The sequence below is a fragment of the Clarias gariepinus genome, chromosome 7, assembly GCF_024256425.1.
Source record: "Clarias gariepinus isolate MV-2021 ecotype Netherlands chromosome 7, CGAR_prim_01v2, whole genome shotgun sequence".
Taxonomy (NCBI): domain Eukaryota; kingdom Metazoa; phylum Chordata; class Actinopteri; order Siluriformes; family Clariidae; genus Clarias; species Clarias gariepinus.
The window spans coordinates 11,128,012-11,147,500 of NC_071106.1; the positions used below are offsets into that span (position 1 = coordinate 11,128,012).

General features: G+C 40.3%; 1 protein-coding gene across 2 annotated transcripts in view; it reads left to right on the plus strand.

The window, feature by feature from the left end:
* The window catches only part of LOC128528114 (protein jagged-1b), a 57,740-nt gene that overhangs the window by 16,949 nt on the left and 21,302 nt on the right, over positions 1 to 19,489 (plus strand). For both annotated transcript variants that reach the window (XM_053500868.1, XM_053500867.1), the window contains exon 3: positions 19,290 to 19,347. In XM_053500868.1, the coding sequence (XP_053356843.1) occupies positions 19,290 to 19,347 (58 nt within the window). The remainder of the gene's footprint in view (positions 1 to 19,289; positions 19,348 to 19,489) is intronic.

A 19,489-nucleotide genomic window follows, 5' to 3' on the forward strand; every position in this document is an offset into this window, starting at 1 on the left:
GCCCTGAAAAACCCAGCATTGCTCCAGAAGTCGTCACACGATGTGCTCAATAATATAGTTAAGCAGCGATGATCGGGCCCAAGCACCTGTGCCATCTTCATCTGGGCACACCACACAATCTGTGTGCTTTTTGAGCATGTTAAGATCTACAAAAAAGCCCTGGATGCTGGACAAAAAGCATCACACTATAATGTTACTCAATATTATGTCACTGAATATGATATCACTTAGGAAGGTATTAGACACTATTTAGCGTAAGTTTAAAGAATCACCATGGCTGAACCGGTTGGCATATCAAAAATACCTTTGCAATTTTGTATCTTTGACGTCTGGAGATCATATTAGACCGGTTTGGTGGCAATCGTATAAATCCCCTAGGAGGAGTACATGATAACGCTGTACCTTAATATGATGATTTTTTGAAATTCTGTTGGTAGTCTAATTACAATTTCCCTGTTAAAACTATAAAAAATAAGTGATTAGACATTAAAAACTATTTTGGAGCAATAAATATCAAATAGAACATGTAGTGTACTGTATGGTAAAGTGAAAATGTCTTTAAGTAAGGTAACATGATCCTATGAAGATAACCCAGCCCTACTCTTTACCTGCCTCCTTCTGTCCTTTCTCTCTCACTTCATGTGTCTCTCTCTCTTTCTACCTATTTATATTCTACCTTTAATCTGTTGTTACAGTGCTCATTAAGGTTTTTTTCGTCAAGGATTAATAGCTGGCCCAGAGAGCAGCCGCAGGCCATACCGTGATGACAGACTAGACAAAACCACTCACCCCCAGTGAAGTCATCCCTCTTTATTTTCACTGTTCCAGCGACACTGTGGGAGAAGAGGAGGGATAGAAAGTAATGAATGGCCCTGGTAAAAGGCTGGGAAGTATGAGTGAGTGGGTGAGTGGGTGGGTGTGTGTGTGTGCGTGTGTGCATGTGATTTTCATGTGATTGAAATTTTTGCAACTTTGGACACCAGGTCACTCTCAATCTCTCCATCTCTGGGCTTTGAGGCATTAAAGTGAAAAAGGGTCATGTTGACTTTAGTATCCCGAGGGTATGAGGGGTCAGTGAGTGACCTGAGCACAGAGGTGACGCCAATATCCGCACTGACCACCACCGTCGCATTTTTGGCTCTTTTCTCCATCTGTCTCTATTTTTCCCCCTCTCTGTTTCTTTCACCTCCTCACCTTCTGTCTGTCTGTCTCTTTCTCTCTTTTCTTCTCTACCTGTCTCAATCATCTGTCTTAATCAGTCACTTTCTCTATCTGTCTATATATTTTTCTGTCCGTCTCTTTCTCTCTCTTTCCGTCTTCCTGTATTTCTCTCTGTCTCTCATTTTCCGTACCCCTCCTCTCTCTTTCTGTCTCCCTCTTTTTTTCCCCCTCTCCTATTCTCTCTGATCATTATTCTCAATTACCTTTAGGACATTATTCTCCATTACCTATTGCGGTGAGTCAGGCCCTGCCCAAAGCAGCTCAAATTCCTTATTCACTCTCAGCGCTTGCAGATAAGGAGGTGGAGGTGTGTGTTCATTTTCAAATGATCATGTCATGCTTCATTCTATGCTGTGTCTATTATTAACAGGGCTCAGATTCAGAATAAATACAAGGTTTTGCTCGGTGCAGTGATGAGCTCCACATGTGGGACTTTCCGTGTATAATGTTTAACACCGTGTCTTTCTGTCCCAGAGGACTAATGGGCGGCGGGTTCTCACCACTAGCACCTTCTTTCATGCCTTCGGCTGTGCCGCTCATCGTATTGACTAACATTTATAGACCTACCGCTCCCTTGATGTGTCCTTTCTACTTCTGCAACCCTGTCTTTCTCCCTGGTGTACAGGAAGGTGGTGCAACTTACAAGCACTGGTGTGGTCACTGTTGAGTGTATTTAAATATAAATGAATAAATCCTGTAAGAAATATTGTCTGTATCATGAGATATCAACGCTATCCTCAGCATTTAAGCATGCCAAGCTCACCATTTCACGATTACACCATTTGGCACAGGGGAAGACTGATGCCTCCCTTCTTATTATAAGCCACCACATGCTGAGGATTGTCACCAAGCACTCGTGAAATGGCTTTCCTGAGTGTTCAGATTAGTGCGAGGAAATTAAGTTTACTCAAATCTACTTACCTCCCGTCCCCATCTGCCCAGCGCTTACTTTATCTCTCTCGACTCTCGTGACACTGACACTAATTTTCGCTCAATACCTCCAGCGGTCACAGGTCAAGAACTTTGACCTGCCCGCCTCCTTTCGTCTCTCTAATGGATTCAGGTTCGTCATATCAGAACACGGACACCTTAATGGAAGATTTAATGCAATGAAATTAGTGTGATAGAGAAATTTGTAAACTGTTCTTGTATAGTATATTATAGTGCTTTTATTATTTGACATTATGCATTAGATAAAGGTTCAGGATTATATGTGACATATGAATGTGTTCGGTGTTCTGTGAAGGTTATGTGTGTGCGTTGTAAATTGATGCCCAATCTATTGTGTCTTATTGTGCAAAGTTCTGCCCTCAGTTACCTGGGCATTCCTGCTGCCTGGGAACCAAAGCTACTCACTTACCATAAGGTGGAAAAAATCTCTCCCTTTTCATTCCATGTCTCCCACACACACACACACACACACACATGACTACACACACAAACCGCATACCTGTGCAGTCACGCATAAAGTGGGCTCATGACTACTCGCTCTGTCTTTATAGCCCTACTGATGATCTTTTCTTTATTTCTCTCATTCTTGCTTTCATGTCAGTTTACTTTGTTTCAATATCTATCGTAAATATTACACAATTAGTGAATGGCAGACAGTTTAACCGAACGCAGTGGTCATGACCAAACTTTAAGTGTATGTTTGCCAACTTGGAGTGCCATTTAGCCCTATATATATAATTTTATATAATAAATATAATTTTGTTTTCCCTTTTTTTTTTAATGTTTTGAATCTTAAATGACGGCATAATACCCATTTCCGTGAATGACGATCCCAACCGAAATGACTCGTTTCGTAGCATTCAGCACATGGCACGCCTAATCCTTTAAAACTAGCACTAGTGAAAACCTACGATAAGTGCATTAGTGTAGCAGGGGATTGTGGTTGTTTTTACTCACATAACTGTGGCCTCTTATTCTGCGCAATCAAAAATCCTGGTTTGACTTGAACGCCCTTCGTACTAAGTGTTGCATGTAATTAGCAAATACACAAGATATGGTTTTCCCGTATCCATGGCGATGGTATTATCACAGTAAAGATAATTCTTACAAGTTGTGTAACATTTTTTTTTCTTCACTCACTTTCAAACTATAATTTAGATAAGAGTGCTCTGCTTTCAAAGGGACCCTGGCAGCCAATACACTCTGACTGGCCAAAAAAAAAAAACTGTTGGTGGCCAGTCGGTGTGGGAAAATGATTCCTCGTGCTCCCAGAACCACTCTGTCACACATTAGTGACCTGCAGAGTGCCTGTGTTATCAGGTAAGAAAAACTCCATCGATGTGATAACCTGGTCATACAGTACATTCAGGTCATCAGCTGACTTTATGTTATTGTCACATAACGTAGCTGAGCCTAGAATGCACTTGCTTTCACTATTAAACAGAGCTTTGGTTTCTACTGGCATTTTTTTCTACATTGCATCTACTGTGCATGGTCATTTTTTTCCTTCTCAACCACATTTCTTTCATGAAGTCGCCAGCACATGTCAGACAGGAAGTGTGCAAAATATCAACGAAAGAGTGACTAAGACAATGTACATTTCTTGTTCTCATGATCTGCAAGAAATTCAGACATTGCAACTTCCTGTTGATTTATGAGCTACGTAAAATATTTCTTAGTGGTGAATGAGTTCCTGTGACAGAGATGAAGACAACACTAACATGTCTTGTGTCACCCAGAATGAGTGACTCATGGAACAGCTTATGGTGATTTATGGAAAAGTATTGCACTGACTGTAGTGTATTTAAACTGTAGCTGTAGACGACTGGAAAAAGCCTTTTAGGTTGTTTTTTTTTTTTTTTAAAGAATTTTTTTTTTTTTATAAAAACATGCGAGATTGTTGTCAGCTGTTGTAAAGAATATTTCCAGTGAATCTTAAAAAATAGAACTTAATTAACGTTATTTGAATCCAGTGGCTTTTCCTTATCCATTAGGCTCATTGTGTCATGATGATAAAAAATCATTTTTATGGCATACATAAAAACACATTATATAATTGTTATTGTTGCAAATATTATCAAAATTACCACCACTTACAAAAGCTCAGAGCATTTAGCTGCTATTATTTTTTATTATTGTAACATATATAGGGCTCAGGATTATGAAGATTACAGCAGGCCTGATTTTATGAACTGCCCTGCAAAAAAAAGTCACCCTCCCAGAAGGATCAAAATTTTGAGCTGCATCAAGCAAAGAAAACAACTAAGGAGATTTGAATTGGTTGAGAATCCTTCAACACACTATTAAAGCCTGGATAGATTGTTCTGAACTATCAACTTTGTAGTAGACATGTAGTGAGAAAAAAAGTGTAAATAGATGTCACTTAAACACTTGGTGAAATTGCAGCGTAAAAAAAAAATAAATTAATAGTGAAAATAAGAGCATTACCATCCAGACACAATGTGATGAGAACTCACAGGATTGAGACTAAACAGCTGTGTGGCAATAAGAAATCCTCTTGTTAGTGAGACGCATCAGGAATAAAATGATTCAGTTTGTTGGATACTGTACTTTGGAGCAATGGGAAAAGGTCATGTGGTCTGATGAGTCCAGACGGACCCTGTTCCAGAGTGATGGACAAGACATCAGGGCAAGAAGGGAAGCGCATGAATCATCAGTGGAGTTTTTCTTCCCTGACGGCACAGGGATATTCATTTTCACCCAAGAACTGTGTGCTGTCATCAAAGCTATAGTTGATTGGAGTGTGCGGCTTTTTTTTTTTTTTGTTGCTTTTTTTATTTGGCCAGGCTGTGTATTATAAAAAGTCAAGTGGGGTAATGACCCAATTCAACTCACATAAGTGTATGATGATAAATCACAAGCAAAATTGTTATAATTTAAGCTATTTGTGTAACATCCATGCCCTGGCACAGTGTGCCACACACACGAACACACAAACTCACCCCACATTTCCATCTTCTGCACTTGAAATACACAGCAGGAGTCGGAGGAAGTTAATTCCCTTTAAGATTCGTTCTTATGTTCAGCAAAGATAAGCTAATAACCTCGGGACATGCAGCGACAGGGGACACACTGCTTTAATGATTCCATCTGTGTGCAAATTGGATTGGAATAGAAGTTTCTATAATAAGGAAGAGAAAAGGGGAAAGGGTGCGAGCATCCCCCCCGCATCACCTTTATGTGGAAAGGTAATGAGGATGGGAAGTAAGGTTATTATAGAGCGTGGAGCGTGGATGTGTGGTCATGTGGATGTGAGAACACGCATGTTTTTTTTTTTTTGTGAAACTCCAAGCAAAATATGAAAATAAGGATGCAAGCATGTATTTGCATTCGTAAGAAGACTCCAGGCCACATGGTGTGCTAAAAGCTTTGCTAATTTTGTTGTCTACTTGATTGTTCTGTCATCCTGTCTTGTTTCCTTTTGTATTCTACCAGTTTCTCCTCTCACCGTGTTCACAGCATGCATGTGCTCGGGGCGCTGAGTGAACTGTCTGTCATGCTCACCTTCTCTCTCTCTGATTATATTTAATGGTTGTTCTGCGTCCCAGACTCCGAGCCACCTCCACCTCCTCCTCCTCCTCCTCCTTCCACATCCTCACTTTTTTCCAGCACTCAGTCCCGTTTTTCTTCACATCAATTGTTTTTTTGTTTTTTTTTTTATTTTCAAGTTAAATATGGGTTTGATGGTCTTTGCAGAACCAAGCAATCAGTAGCTGTGAGTTAACTGTCACCACAGAGCTGTTATTACTGAATGCCTCTAAGGTCCTGTTGGTTTGATTGGACTCTGCGGTGACTAATGAGCATGCCAGAAAGGTGGAGAGTTTATAATAGACTACTTTTTTTTTTACACTAAAAGGCATGAGCAGATACACAGATATGACTAGTAGAGGTGTAAATGAATGCCACTTTCTTTGTCCTGATGATAATAGGAGCAATTAATACAGACAAACCCTATATTTGTGTGTGTGTGTGTATATATATATATATATATATATATATATATATATATATATATGCCAAGGTATATCGCGAAACACATTTTCACATAGTAAATTTTGTAAACGCAGATAATCTGTTCCAGCCACCCATAAATACTACCAATATTACCAATTTCCAACACTTTAATCCTATTTTTGCATATAAAAACAAATCGAAAAATTTTGAAAAGATATCGCCTTATCATCCAGAGATCGCGAGTTCTATTCCCGGGTGATGCTGTAACCTCTCGCAGCCGGAGGTCTAGAGAGAGCTGATTGGTCGAGCTCTCTCAGAGGGGAGGGAGGAGAGGTACTTCGTGCTCCCACATTAATCACGGCTCTACAGCCAATCAGGGGCGTCTGTGAGCTCACGCAAGAGGAAGGAGCGGATAGCGCTGTCCTCTGAGTGTGTTACTCCGCCCTAACGATGTGTGTGTTATGGAGAGGAATTGAATATGACTAAATAAGGGGGAAAATTGGGTGAAAATCAAATTAAACCTCAAACTTAATTTTTGATTCCTCTCAGCACCGGCTGCTTTAAAAACAAAAACTGGGTAACTTGGGTGGCAACCTGAAAATATTACCAATATTACGAGTTTCCATAATCATATTTGTGCATATAAAAAAACAATCAACATTCAGAAAAGACATAGAAGTAAAATATATTTTTAAAAAAATTATAAAAAGAAATAAATAGTAAAGACATTAAACTTCACTTAACCTTAATTTATGATTCCTCTTAGAACTGGCTGCTTTAAAAAAGAAAAAAAAATGGGTAACTTTGGGTAACTTCCATCAATTGTTGTAGTGTAATAATAATAATATATAAAAATCTTTCTCTCTCTCTCTCTCTCTCTCTCTCTCTATATATATATATATATATATATACACAGTATAAAAGCATTTATGACTTGACAGCCATGGAGTATTGTGGAATATTGTGGAAATTTGTTTTTTTGTGTAAAATTGTGTTGCTTTTGAACGATAAAACCTACGTCGATGGAGTAAATGGATGCAAGTAAATGGAAACTTTACGACTAAATATAACCTTGAGGTGCCTGTTTTACCTAAACGCACCCATCCAAAAGCAAACACACGGATACATCAACAGCATCCTAAACACACACTGTGCGCCTTTCTCGTCACCCAGACGGGGTGCCTTCCTGCGGAAAACGAGGGCCCCTGTCGCAGAGCCACACGTAGCTCTCCTGTTGTTTTTAGAGTCCTAAAATCGCATAACTTTGTCAGACCAATTAACTCAGGAAGAATTTGACTTTGGGTGAGAGATGGTGGCAGGGAGTGGGGGGGTCGGGCGGGGGGGTACAAGATGAAAGCATAGAGAGAGAGAGAGAAAGAGAGGGAGTGAGAACGAGAGAGGGTGGGAGAGGCCTTCAGTAATCATCGGCTGAAAGAAAGAAAACAAAAGCGCTAGAAAATAAAAGAATGGGGAGATATGGTGATAATTCAGGGCTGGAGATGAGATGCCGGGGGTCAGGGTTGAGCAAAAGGTCACGCGTGTTTCATATTTCACACGGTAGCGCAGGACTATTGTTAGAGAGATCCGAGTGTGATTTCACGTGGGTGTGTAAGTGGAATATGGAATGAGGCTTTTTTTTTTTTTCAATTTAAGTGCAAAAAATAATTGAATCTCCTCTTCTTATTTTTTTTCCCTGGCTCTCATCACACACTTGATGTCTGTTACCTCGTTACAGCATCGATGCCCCCGTGTACAGCCATAATGATTAGGTGGAATGCCACCGCTGCTATGGCAACATCTACCCTGCCAGGTATGTGTGTGTGTGTGTGTGTGTGTGTGTGAGAGAGAGACAGAATGGGAAACTGTAATTATTACGGTGCTGATTAAATTGCGAGTGCGTGTGCACACATGCTTGTAATGACCATATTGAAGTTTTGGTAGACGGAAAGCGTTTTCTGCAATCTTTGATGCGAGCGATGCCGGCGATAATCGCACATCTGTTGCTTTAATGGACTCTACGTGCCATGAGTGTGTATGGTCTATCTGGATATGGGATTGGGACATGATGAAGGGGGTGTGTGGCATGTGGCAAAAGTGAACAGGGTTTGTGTGCAAAGCTGGCCATTCGGAGAGAGAGAGACAGAGAGAGAGAGACGCGGGAAGGCAGCGTACAACATGTGTATGCAACATAGCGTGACAAATGTGCTTGTGTGTGTGTGCATCTCTGTGGCTGTGCTCATGGGAGAGAGAGAGAGGGGGGGGGGTAACATGTGAAATGCAGTGTCAGAGAGTGTATGCAAGGGAAGGGCAGAGAAAAAAAAAAGCTAGAGAGAGAAAGATGGGGAAATTCCTGTCTGTGGGCAGGGAGTTCTTCCTGTTGGAACGAGATGTTTGTGCAGCCCAGCTTAGCCGGGATATCCTCCTCCCAATACCCCTGCCAGGCAGAGACAGAGAGAGACATCACTCAAATAAGAACAAGCCTAAGTCAGAAAACGAAGCAATTACCACGAATTATTTAAATTCCTTCGAGTCCGAGGTCGAATTTGGAGTTCGGATGGATTCACACACAAGGATGTAAAAAGGAAACTGAAAAATTGGCCGTATTGGGTTGAATCAAAAAAGGGAACTGTTAATAATAGATTATGCCATTGAATAGTGATGCACTCCGCCCAGTTTGGATGTTAGAGATAAAGATAGAGAGAGAGAGAGCATTTGAAGTATTAAAGGGATAGTTTGGATTGTTTCAAGTCTGTCTTAAGTCAAACTATTCCTTTAATACTTTAAACTCTCTCTCTCTCTTTCTCTCTCTCTCTCTCTCTTTCTTGCTTCATCTCTTACGTGCAAACTGGGTGGTGTGCATCACTATTCGCTGGTATAATCATTTGTTAAAAGGTTTGCATGTAAGTGATGGAGCAGGAGAGAGAGTGTTTAAAGTATTAAAGGGATAGTTTCAAGTGTGTTTTAAATCAAAATGATAAGTCTCCTGCTCTGCACTTTGACCGTGAAGGTTTGTCACACGGTACTCGAGTACAATGTATGTAATCAGGAACAAATTCCACAACCCTCGTTCCGTGCACAAATGCATTCCGGGTGGGGGGGATGGGTCAAAAATTCAGGTTCAACAAAGCCTCAGCAAGAAATTTTGACAAAAGCACTCAGCCCTTGTATGTGCAATAAAACAGACTAGCAGCATCTCTCACACTCACACACACACACACACACACTTACAGTGACAGCAGTCATGGTGGACTGTTAATCAGAGACTAGCCTGCAGCTACAGAGTGGAGTGGTGATGCTAGTATTAGCAGTTTCTCTCCGAGCTCTCTATCTTTCCACATCTTGCGGGTCAAAGTCAGCAACCGAATCAATCAGGATTTTTGCAAGGATGCGTGTCCTTGCTGGTATACGGACTCATGGCGGAAACCCAGACACGCAATACTGAGTCAGCAGGATTTTATTGATGTGAGGATTCCAGCGTGGTACAACTGTGGAGCGAAATAATGTAGTTTAGTGAATTAACGTGGTGTCATTTTTTTATCAGCCAAAATCAAAAAGAATACATCAAATGAGGTTAATTTAAGTGAACCAAATTGTGAAAGAACTTCATTCAAATCCTATCAGTGCCGAACCTAATCATCTCTCTGATTAGGAGTTATTTGAATTTCATTGAAATGTAATTTGTTTAACAATTTCCTTTTTTTTCAATTGTGAAACATATAACTATTGAGATCCATATCATGTCATCTAAAGGAGGTAGAGTCATTAGTGCCTAATGTAACCAGGATACACTTTTGGTGAGGTCCATGTTTTAGAAAACTTGTAAAGTTTAGAAGATGTTGATTGATGAATGATGTGGGTCTTTCAAGTCAAATAGGACTTTTGATTATGCGAAACAGCAGAACACAGTTATAAAAGTAAAAACTCCCTTAATTTCTCTATATAATCCCCGTCTACACTAGTGCACTTATCCCAGTGTTTCACTAGTGCTTGGATCCGATCACGGTAGAAGGTTTTCTCAGTATGCTGAAGCCATGATTGAACTGCCTACGTCACTGTCTGAAACGCCGGCCTCCCAGGAACTCCTTTAACGCCCCAAACATGTGGAAATGGCTTGGAGTGAGGTCAGGACTGTGCAGGAGATGTGGCAGCTGAGTTCCTGTAATGTGTAAAGTGGTGTTAGTGAATGATTGTGTGTTTAGTTCTCACGGACAGATGCGTCTCTTCCACAAGTTATTCATTGATTCTCAAGGATCAGGTGTTCCACTCGTTGAACGTTCCTCCAAGCCACTGATCGTCATTCAAGAACATACAGCCCTCTTTGAAACGTTTGCACCATTCAAATGCAAATTTAGACAATAACATTATGACAATTAGGCAAACATTTTACATAAGCACATTCAAAACAAGTTCTTGAAATTCTCTCACACATAAAATCCATAAAATAACTACAGTGCGCTAGAGTAGATGTGAGCCTATACCGCTTATGTAACATAGTCCTCAAAAAGGGAAGTAAAATCAGATAGAGCATTTCTTTAAAGGGTGATGTCATTTACAGTTTTTGTGTCTATAGTCTACATGTCATGTTCTGCTTGCATATCCGCTTTGGCTACTATAGTAACCGTGCTTAACCCAAAGAACTATTATTGTTCTACATACTCGATTTGGTAAAATGTTTCAAGCAGGATGAAAAAACGTGAGATGTTTGTTTGTGGTACAGCTATGGAGACTAAAAAGCGGCCCTCCCTTTACCTGTTTTAATTCTGTTTTCACCCACATCGTTCTGCTTATCACAAGTTTCTGCGGTCAAGAAGTGGGATGCGCTGACTGACTAAAAGGAAAGTGCATGAAATCTGAGTCGACAAGTCAAACATTGTGGCACACCCAGAAATTTGATATAAAAATACATTTTTTTTTTGATTGATTTATTTAGATGAAATTTATTGAGATATGTAGTCTTGAATGCAGCATGTCCCTCCATTGCCACATGCACACACACACACACACACACACATGTATAGAAACACACACACACATTAAAATGCTGGCCTTATTTTCTGTCCTCCTCCCCCTCAGATTGATTTTTTGTGAATTTGCAAACAGCCCACAATGTACATTAAAAGCCAAACCAATTGCGCTCATTATAATCATCATGTTAATACACTAATCGAATTCAAGCAGGAAAGTGGGATTGAGCACTTGTAGTGTAAACTAAGCTTTAGATTTACAGTGCAATAAATTGCACATAGCAATAAAACCTTGATTCCATATATAAGTCGAGCTGGACACAAGCCAGCACTGTATATGTGTGTAACAGAGAAAACGGAAACCCGAAAGGACTGGCTCGCTCAAAAAAAAAAACACAGTCATGGCAAGAAGGATGGTCGTGTTCGTCTAATGGACACATTATGGGGTGGCAGGCTGAGAACTGGGAAACCTGTTTGTGTGATACATGAGTGCTTTAATATGCCTTCGATTTTTAGATGCTCATTTTTTATTTTATTTTTTATAAGATACCCGGCTTCCCAAAAGAGTGAACTCGACATATATCTTATGATCCTCAGGCTGCTTTGAAAAACACACTCATGCTAGTTAATGTATGAGTGTCCTCTAGCTACCAATTACTGAACAGAATGAATAAACCTCATGTGCACATGAGGCTCTGAGCACGAAGGCTGCCGCTGCGTAAGGAATAAAACATGCTGCGGCGTTCTGTTATAGGAAAATCATCCATCGACGGGTGGTGTGATGTGGCCGGCCACAAAGCAGAGGGATTTATTCCCCTTATGCCACACCTGTTTTCCCAAAAATCATAATCGTAAGTTGATAAACGGAAGAGATTCATTGTACCTTGGCATAAGAAAATAAGAAATAACAAAACATTTAGAAAAGACATGTAAATGAAGTGAAATATGAAATAAATAGACGTTAAACATCACCAGCACCGGCTGCTTTAAAGATGAAACTGTAAGCGGCTCAGTTTTCTTCTTGCTAACAGCCTTGCTAACATTCTTGGAATCCGTGGTGCTATGTCTTCACTAAATCTTGCACAAAATGCAAAAAAACTATTACTAAATTATGTAAACTCGCTTCATTTGGCTTTCCATCAAAGCGTACAAGTTGCGAACGGCTCTCTGGCGTACGTGCAACTTAACCGGCGTATGGTTTAGCTCGGTTCGCGCGCTCATATGCCGATAAATTCTTAAGGTGTAAATTTGTGAGCGGTGGCCCACTACCACTGTGTTGTGTTTTTCCCGCTTTTTTATTTCTCCATTAAACATTACAGAGAGCCTGTGACACAAGTTTATGTTCATAGCGCTCTTGCCATAATAGCTATAAATAGATGCATGTTAATCAGAGGTCATTTCAAAACTAAAGTCGATGCATTTGACTTCCATAACCTGCAAGCCTTCGTGCAAACAGCAGCATCATGGACGCTATGGAAGTAAGTCACGCATCCAGCATGTATTTTAATCTGATGCTAAAGGTGTAACGCAGCATTTATCACCTCTGCTGATAGATAACGATCCGGCGTATGTATGCATATGCACAGAAATTCGCACACACACTTAGAGACATTAAGGCACCACCAAGACCAGTGCTTTGTCATCAACGCTGATATCATTGTCCCGAAAAGTGAAAAAAATAATAATAATCATGGCCTCGTCTCTGGGATCTTATCTCTGCTACTGTGTTTTTTAGCATTGCTGTTGTTTACAGTGTGATCTTCCTGCGGCTCTAAATGTTTGCCCGTCTTCTTAATTTGGCTGCGCATTTTATGTGTGTGTGTGAGAAAGATTAGGACACTGGGGCACAGACATGCAGTCAGACAGGAATACGTCACAGAAGCCTTCCTGATCCCTGTGGGAAAGAACTCAGACCAGAGTATACTGGATTAACCCTGTTAGACACACACACACTCACACAGAGAGAGAGAGAGAGAGAGAGAGAGAGAGAGAGAGAGATACAGTATACATTCACACATGAATCCAGTTTTCACTAACAAGTCCAACACGAATGCTCAGCAAATTCTTTGTCCCTGGTTTTATTTGCCGTGAGGACACGTTGAGCTTCTCTAGGCTGTGCACTGACACTGACCTGACACTCGTCTGCCTTAAATCATCCCACCTGCATTCGAGAACAGTGTGTTTCCCAGTGTAATGCTGCGTATTAACAGACTGTCTTCTAATCAGGGCTAACTACATGAGTTGTAATCAGAATGTACTTTAAAGGAATATTCAAGTGTTTCTCGACTTAAACGGTATCCTCTCCATCTGTTGTCCATGTGTGACAATTACATGCTTCTCTGCGGTTAAAAAAATACCATTTACATATATAATCCAAGTCTAGATCAGTGAGTTTTTAAATTCTGTGATGAATCGTTAAAATGTATGACTGTACAGGATGTCCCATAGGATATAGATATAATCTGTACCGCTTTTCCCGTGTAACGTGACAGACGGCCTGGAACCTCTTACATGGAGCTTACGGGCCAAGTGGCACTGCCAGTGCATTTCTTTATACTGTAGGAGGAAACCGGAGTACCTAAATGTTAAAACAAGAGCTATTTTACAGAACATGCACAATATCGCTGTACTGAAATATCCATATTTTATATCCATAAACATTAGGGATCACCCGATGCGATATTATAACGATTCGATTTGTATTGCGATTCTGCTAGTATCATGATTTTATAAATATTCCGATTCTATATTATAAAATTTTTTTTTTTTTTTAGATTTTGTTACAATTCTAAACAAATTCTAAACAGTTTAGAACACCACCTATAGGATCATAAAGGAACTGCATCATTTTACCCATCTCAAATGCAAGCATACATCAAAAGATTATTTTTCAAAATCGATTTTGGAGTCAAAGTGACGATACATACCAAAGAATTCCAACGAAAGAATTGCAAAATTCCAGCTTTGATAGTGGGCTTGAGTCAGCCATTATACGGCCTCCCTGGAGCAGACAGGGTTAAGGGCCTTGCTCAAGGGCCCAACAGCAGCAACCTTTCAATCAGTAACTCAGAATCTTAACACACTGAGCCAGTGGTGTTACATCCCTCAGTAATGCACTGAGAGAAATGTTTAACATTCCTAATTTTCTCTGTCTATACCCGCACTTTGACACTGATTTTAATTTCCTACGGGTGAAAGTATTTGGTTCGGTTCCTCCTTGCTCATATACAGAGCATCATCTTTTGTAAAAAAAAAAAAAAAAAAAGATAAATAGATAAATATATGTAAACTATAGTACGTTACAGTATGTTAACCCTATGATCATGGAGCTACTTGCAATAAAGTAATGCGAACCACAAGAGAGGGAAAGTCTCGCAGAAGCCGTTCTCATGTCGTTTTATCTGACTTCATCCGACTGTAGAGTAATACAGTGTAATAACAAGGCATTTGGGTATCCGTGCACCATCTGGCGAAGAAACCGAGGCATTTCCGTGTTTACTTCAAGCCAAATCACAAATACTTTCCACTGAGAAATACACACAAATTATACAGATTTAAAAACTTTGACTAAACATAGCATATCTAGCATCTCAAAGCATAGCAAATATCGTTCTTCTAATGTGTATTAAGTTCCCAGCAAAAGCTCTCAGACTCACTTTTTTATCAGTAATGTTAGCAATTTTATTTTTATTGTACATAAGAAGGTCTGAAATGCTTGTCTGTTGTAATTGCGATAAATATACGACCAAGATCAGATAATGATGTCACCAATTTGCTGTAGTTTGTCACTCTTTTATGTCTTTTTTTGGCAACACAATTTACCCGAGTTGTTCGCTCAGAGCCAGGATGTGGTTGCTAAAGAGTTACAGGATTTCGCAGGTTTATGAATTTGACCCATGACGCGAGAGAGTCCGCTTATACACCCATCCTCTGACTCTGCATGTAAGTGTGTGTGTAAGATGAATAGATAGATAGTGTTCCACATTTCCACATACACCCTTTTTTAAGTCCTGGATCATTTGCTTATGCATGCTGACATGGCGCTACACACAAACATAAAATAGGGGAGCGGAAAAGGTGGATGATGAAGATCTGGAGCTGCGCCATGACTGATGTAACTGTGTGTGAATGTGTGTGTAAGAGAAAGAGAGAGAGAGACTTATGTGAGCTTTAGACACTCTCACTTCCTCATCACTTCCGTCGGGATGTCCCCGAGCTTAAACACAAGCCAAAAAGCGTCGGAGCTTATTCTATACACACTGACCTCCTTACTAAACACACACACACACACACACACACACACACAATTGTGCTCCGGAGGGTCTTGCCTACTTCGGTTCTTTTGTGATTTTCAATAGCCCCATCTACTCTTGTTCGCAGTAATCCTGTTTTCTGTGTGAGTAGTCTAAACGGCTGGACAGGTTAGGTCATGTCCTCATCAGCAGGAGTGCAGAATAAGAAAAGAAAAGAGAAAAGAAAACTGAGACAAGAGTTCAGACTCAGAACAATTCAGTAGGAATCTGACTAGATGTCACTAAAGCAGAGGCAAGAATTCCTTCTATGACTTTAATATAATAGAAATTTTATAAATTCTAAACATAAATGCTTCCTGTTTGATATAAATCTTATTAAGGTGTCAACTGTGTTAAAAGAACACCAGCGCTTTTGTCCAATAGTTACAGCACTTAATTAATTGCAGTCCCATATTCGATTGGTGATTTCTGAGGCTGGTGACTCTGAATAACCTTCTCCTCTGCAGCAGAGGTAGGTTTTGGTCTTGGTTTCCTCCGTGAGAGACGGTCTTATCATGGTGCTTGACGTGTTTTTGACAATCCTGTTCTTGCAAGAACCCTTCCAGAACAGCTGACCGTAGTGTCTTTAATTGTTGATGTTTTTTAATGACATAATGCCATATGTGTTTTGTCATAGCTTTGACATCTCCATATTGTTGTAGAATTTAGAAAAATAAATCCAAGCTTTTGACTGGTAACTGGTATATACATAGACTCAGATATCACACAAGCTGACCAGCCATAACATTATTATGTGTTATATATATTATATTATAAGTGACAGATCATGACCACACCAATGGCCGTCGGGACCAAGGGCCAGCCTGTCTGGTCCGATACTCTTGAAGAAGCCAATGCAGCACACACTGCCTAAAAAAATTAAATGCTGGCCACGATAGAAAGGTATCAGAACACCCAGAGCCACAGCTCAAGATGCAAGGGGCCGAGCAGCCCAAAGCCGTGACCTGGCCTACAGATTCCTCAGGTTACATGGGATGCGCCGGACAAACACGTCCGATCCGAAGAGGCCCCACCCTGTAACCAACCACACCCAAAGGATCTTCTTCTAAACGTCCTGGTTCAACAAGCTACAGCACACCCCACGAGGGGCCAGAGCTGCCCAAGTGGCACAAGGCAACCCGTACAATATATTGCTTAATGTATTAGGTTTTAATGTTATGGCTGATCAGTGTGTGTGTGTATATATATATATATATATATATATATATATATATATATATATATATACTACTACTTATTCTTAATTTTAGAATTAGATCCAAAGCTTTTCGTTGTCAGTCTCTATCTTGAAATGTTAATATTAAGTGTGTGTGTGTGTGTGTGTGTGTGTGTGTGTGTGTTTGGTATGTTGGCACTGGGGGTTTGTTTATAATAAAACCTGTAGACAAAAGTCCCGCCAGTTGAGCTGTTATGACACTGTCACCTGATTTGATGTCCTCTAGTGTTATATGATCCCGCGTAATGTTTATCACTTTCATATCCGTAGTTCGCTCTTACCATCACCGAGCAGCTGTGTGTGTGTGTGCGAGAAAGAGAGGGGTGGGGTCAAGAAATATAGTAGAGAGAGAGAGAGAGAGCAAAAGAGACGGGGGCATGGCACTTTAATTGCCGTGCCTTCCAGTCCTTCGAGTAGAACCGTATCTCAGGCGAAATTTGCCAGAACCTAAATGAAAATTGGACACATATGAAGTCATAATAAGAGCTTAGTTCTCACTCATCATCTTATATATAGAGAGAGATTTGTCATTTCCAGGAAATGAGGTGGTGAGAGAGCTGGACACAATGATGGACCCAAGCAACTTGGTCTTTATTTGATATAAATAAAGCAAAAGCTAAATCCTGCTGGCACCACAGCTTTGTGAGTAATGTAGGAAATCCTTAATGAAAAAAAAAGTACACTGTAAAAAACACTGTATTTGTTCAAAATCTTTACGTCACTTTTTTTTAGGAGACACCCAAACAGACAGACAGACAGACAGACAGACAGATGGACATATATGAGATGTTTGCATGTATATATGTATATGTGTGTGTGTGTGTGTGTGTGTGTGTGTGTGTGTGTGTGTGTGTGTGTGTGATAGAGGGAGAAACTCGGCTTTGTCCCTGATTGTTTATTTAAGGATAAGGATGCTGTGACTATTTTGAGCTCATGAGGCAGGCTATTGTGTGTGTGTGTGTGTGTGCGTTAAGTTGTGAGTCAGTTAATTTGCCTGGTGTTGCCATATAAATGAAACAATGACCGACAGCTACAAAATACACATTTGAATAAAGGGAGGCGTCATCGATGCGACAGGTCTATGACAGCCTGCTCCACATCCATCTTCTTGATTAATTTGCACTGGGCTTGTTCTGCTTCTTGTTCTGCCCTTAACTGCGTCCGTCCCTCTATCCCCCGGTTAACACTAGGTACGCGAGAGAGGCAGCGTGACCGCACATCTACGCTGCCAGTTAGAAAACCACTGCTGCCTTATTTGCATGGCAGATGCAGGCTTTCTCTCGTTTCTTCTCTGGAGAAGGAGAGTATGGGCTTGAATAATTTATGATGCTCTCTCTCTCTCTCTCTCTCTCTCTCTCTCTCTATGTCTCTCTCCCAACAAACCCAAGCTATTTGGTTTGTTTTTTTTCCTCCTCCATTTGCCCAGTATTGAGTACTGCTTGTTCTACATGGCTGAATCAGAGCAATGGCACTTCATCAGTGATTACGCATGGTTACATTTCCTTTAGTGAATTTTAAGTCAAAGTTTCTGGGATTTTTTTTATGTTGTATCTGTTTATGCAATTTTATATATCGGTTTAATAGAATGAATGAATCCTTCAAGTCGACCATCTTTAACTCATCATAGACTAAAAAGTTTGAGTTCATGATAATACTTTTTTGATTCCTTAATAAACACTTGAGTACCGCTGAAGAATATATCGCTTTATCCAGTGTACAGGGTTGCGGGGGGCACGAGGCACGGTACACCCTGGACGGAGTGCCTATCTATTACAGTAATGTATAGGCTAAGATAAAAGCAGGCGAATTGTTCTTCTTGTTCACATGAAAGGTTTGTGTCGTGTCGAACATCACATGCGTCAGGGAACGTGACTTATTTTCTCTTCCAGTGTCACTGGACAATATCGGCAATTATAAAATATAGCAATTATTTTATTTTACTATTATCACATTACTGCATATTAAATGACATCACTATGATGGGGATCATTATAATGATCGGTATAATGGTATTATCCTAATACATACTAAAACAGTCACATACATTATATGGACAAAAGTATTTGGCCAAACATGTCTCAGTGCTTCAGCATGCATGCCGAAACATCTTGGATGGACCATGCTACTGTATGCTTTATGGCGACAGTTTGGTGAAAGCGCTTTTCTATTCCTACATGGACTGTTTTTTGCCAGGACACAAGACAAGGACTATAAAGACATGTTTTGATGAGTTCAGTGCGGAAAATTCGACTGGCTCGGTGACATCCAGCACCTTTGTGATGAACTGTAACGGAGATTGCGAGCCAGGCCTTCTTGTCCAACATCAGTGTCTTATCTCATAAACGCTCTACAGAATGACTGGGGACAGATTGTCAGAAACAGAAACACTCTAAAATCTTGAAAGCAATCTTCCAATCCAAGAAGAGTGGATGCTCTCATAGCTGCAAAAAGGGGGACCAACTCCGTATTGAAGTACTGTATATGTACAGTATCTGGATACAATGTCATTGGCAGGTTTGGACAAATATGCGGTCGTAATGGAAGCCCACGACGTTTCATTTTGCCTTTGGATTTAAAAAGTTTGAGAACATAAGACATCTAGTTATAAAGTTTGTGCAATGAAAGTGTTTCTTTTCTGTTTCTGTTCAGAAATCCTTCTCCTTGGTGATCGAGGCCCTTGACCACGACAATGAAACATCAGAACCAGGTAAGATATGACTTTAAAGATGTGTGTGTGTGTGTGTGTGTCAGGAAGAAAGAGATAGACAAACGCTGTGCTTGCATGGTGTAGCATAAATTATGTATCAGGATGCATAATGAATAAAACAACACAAAAGATACGAATGGGG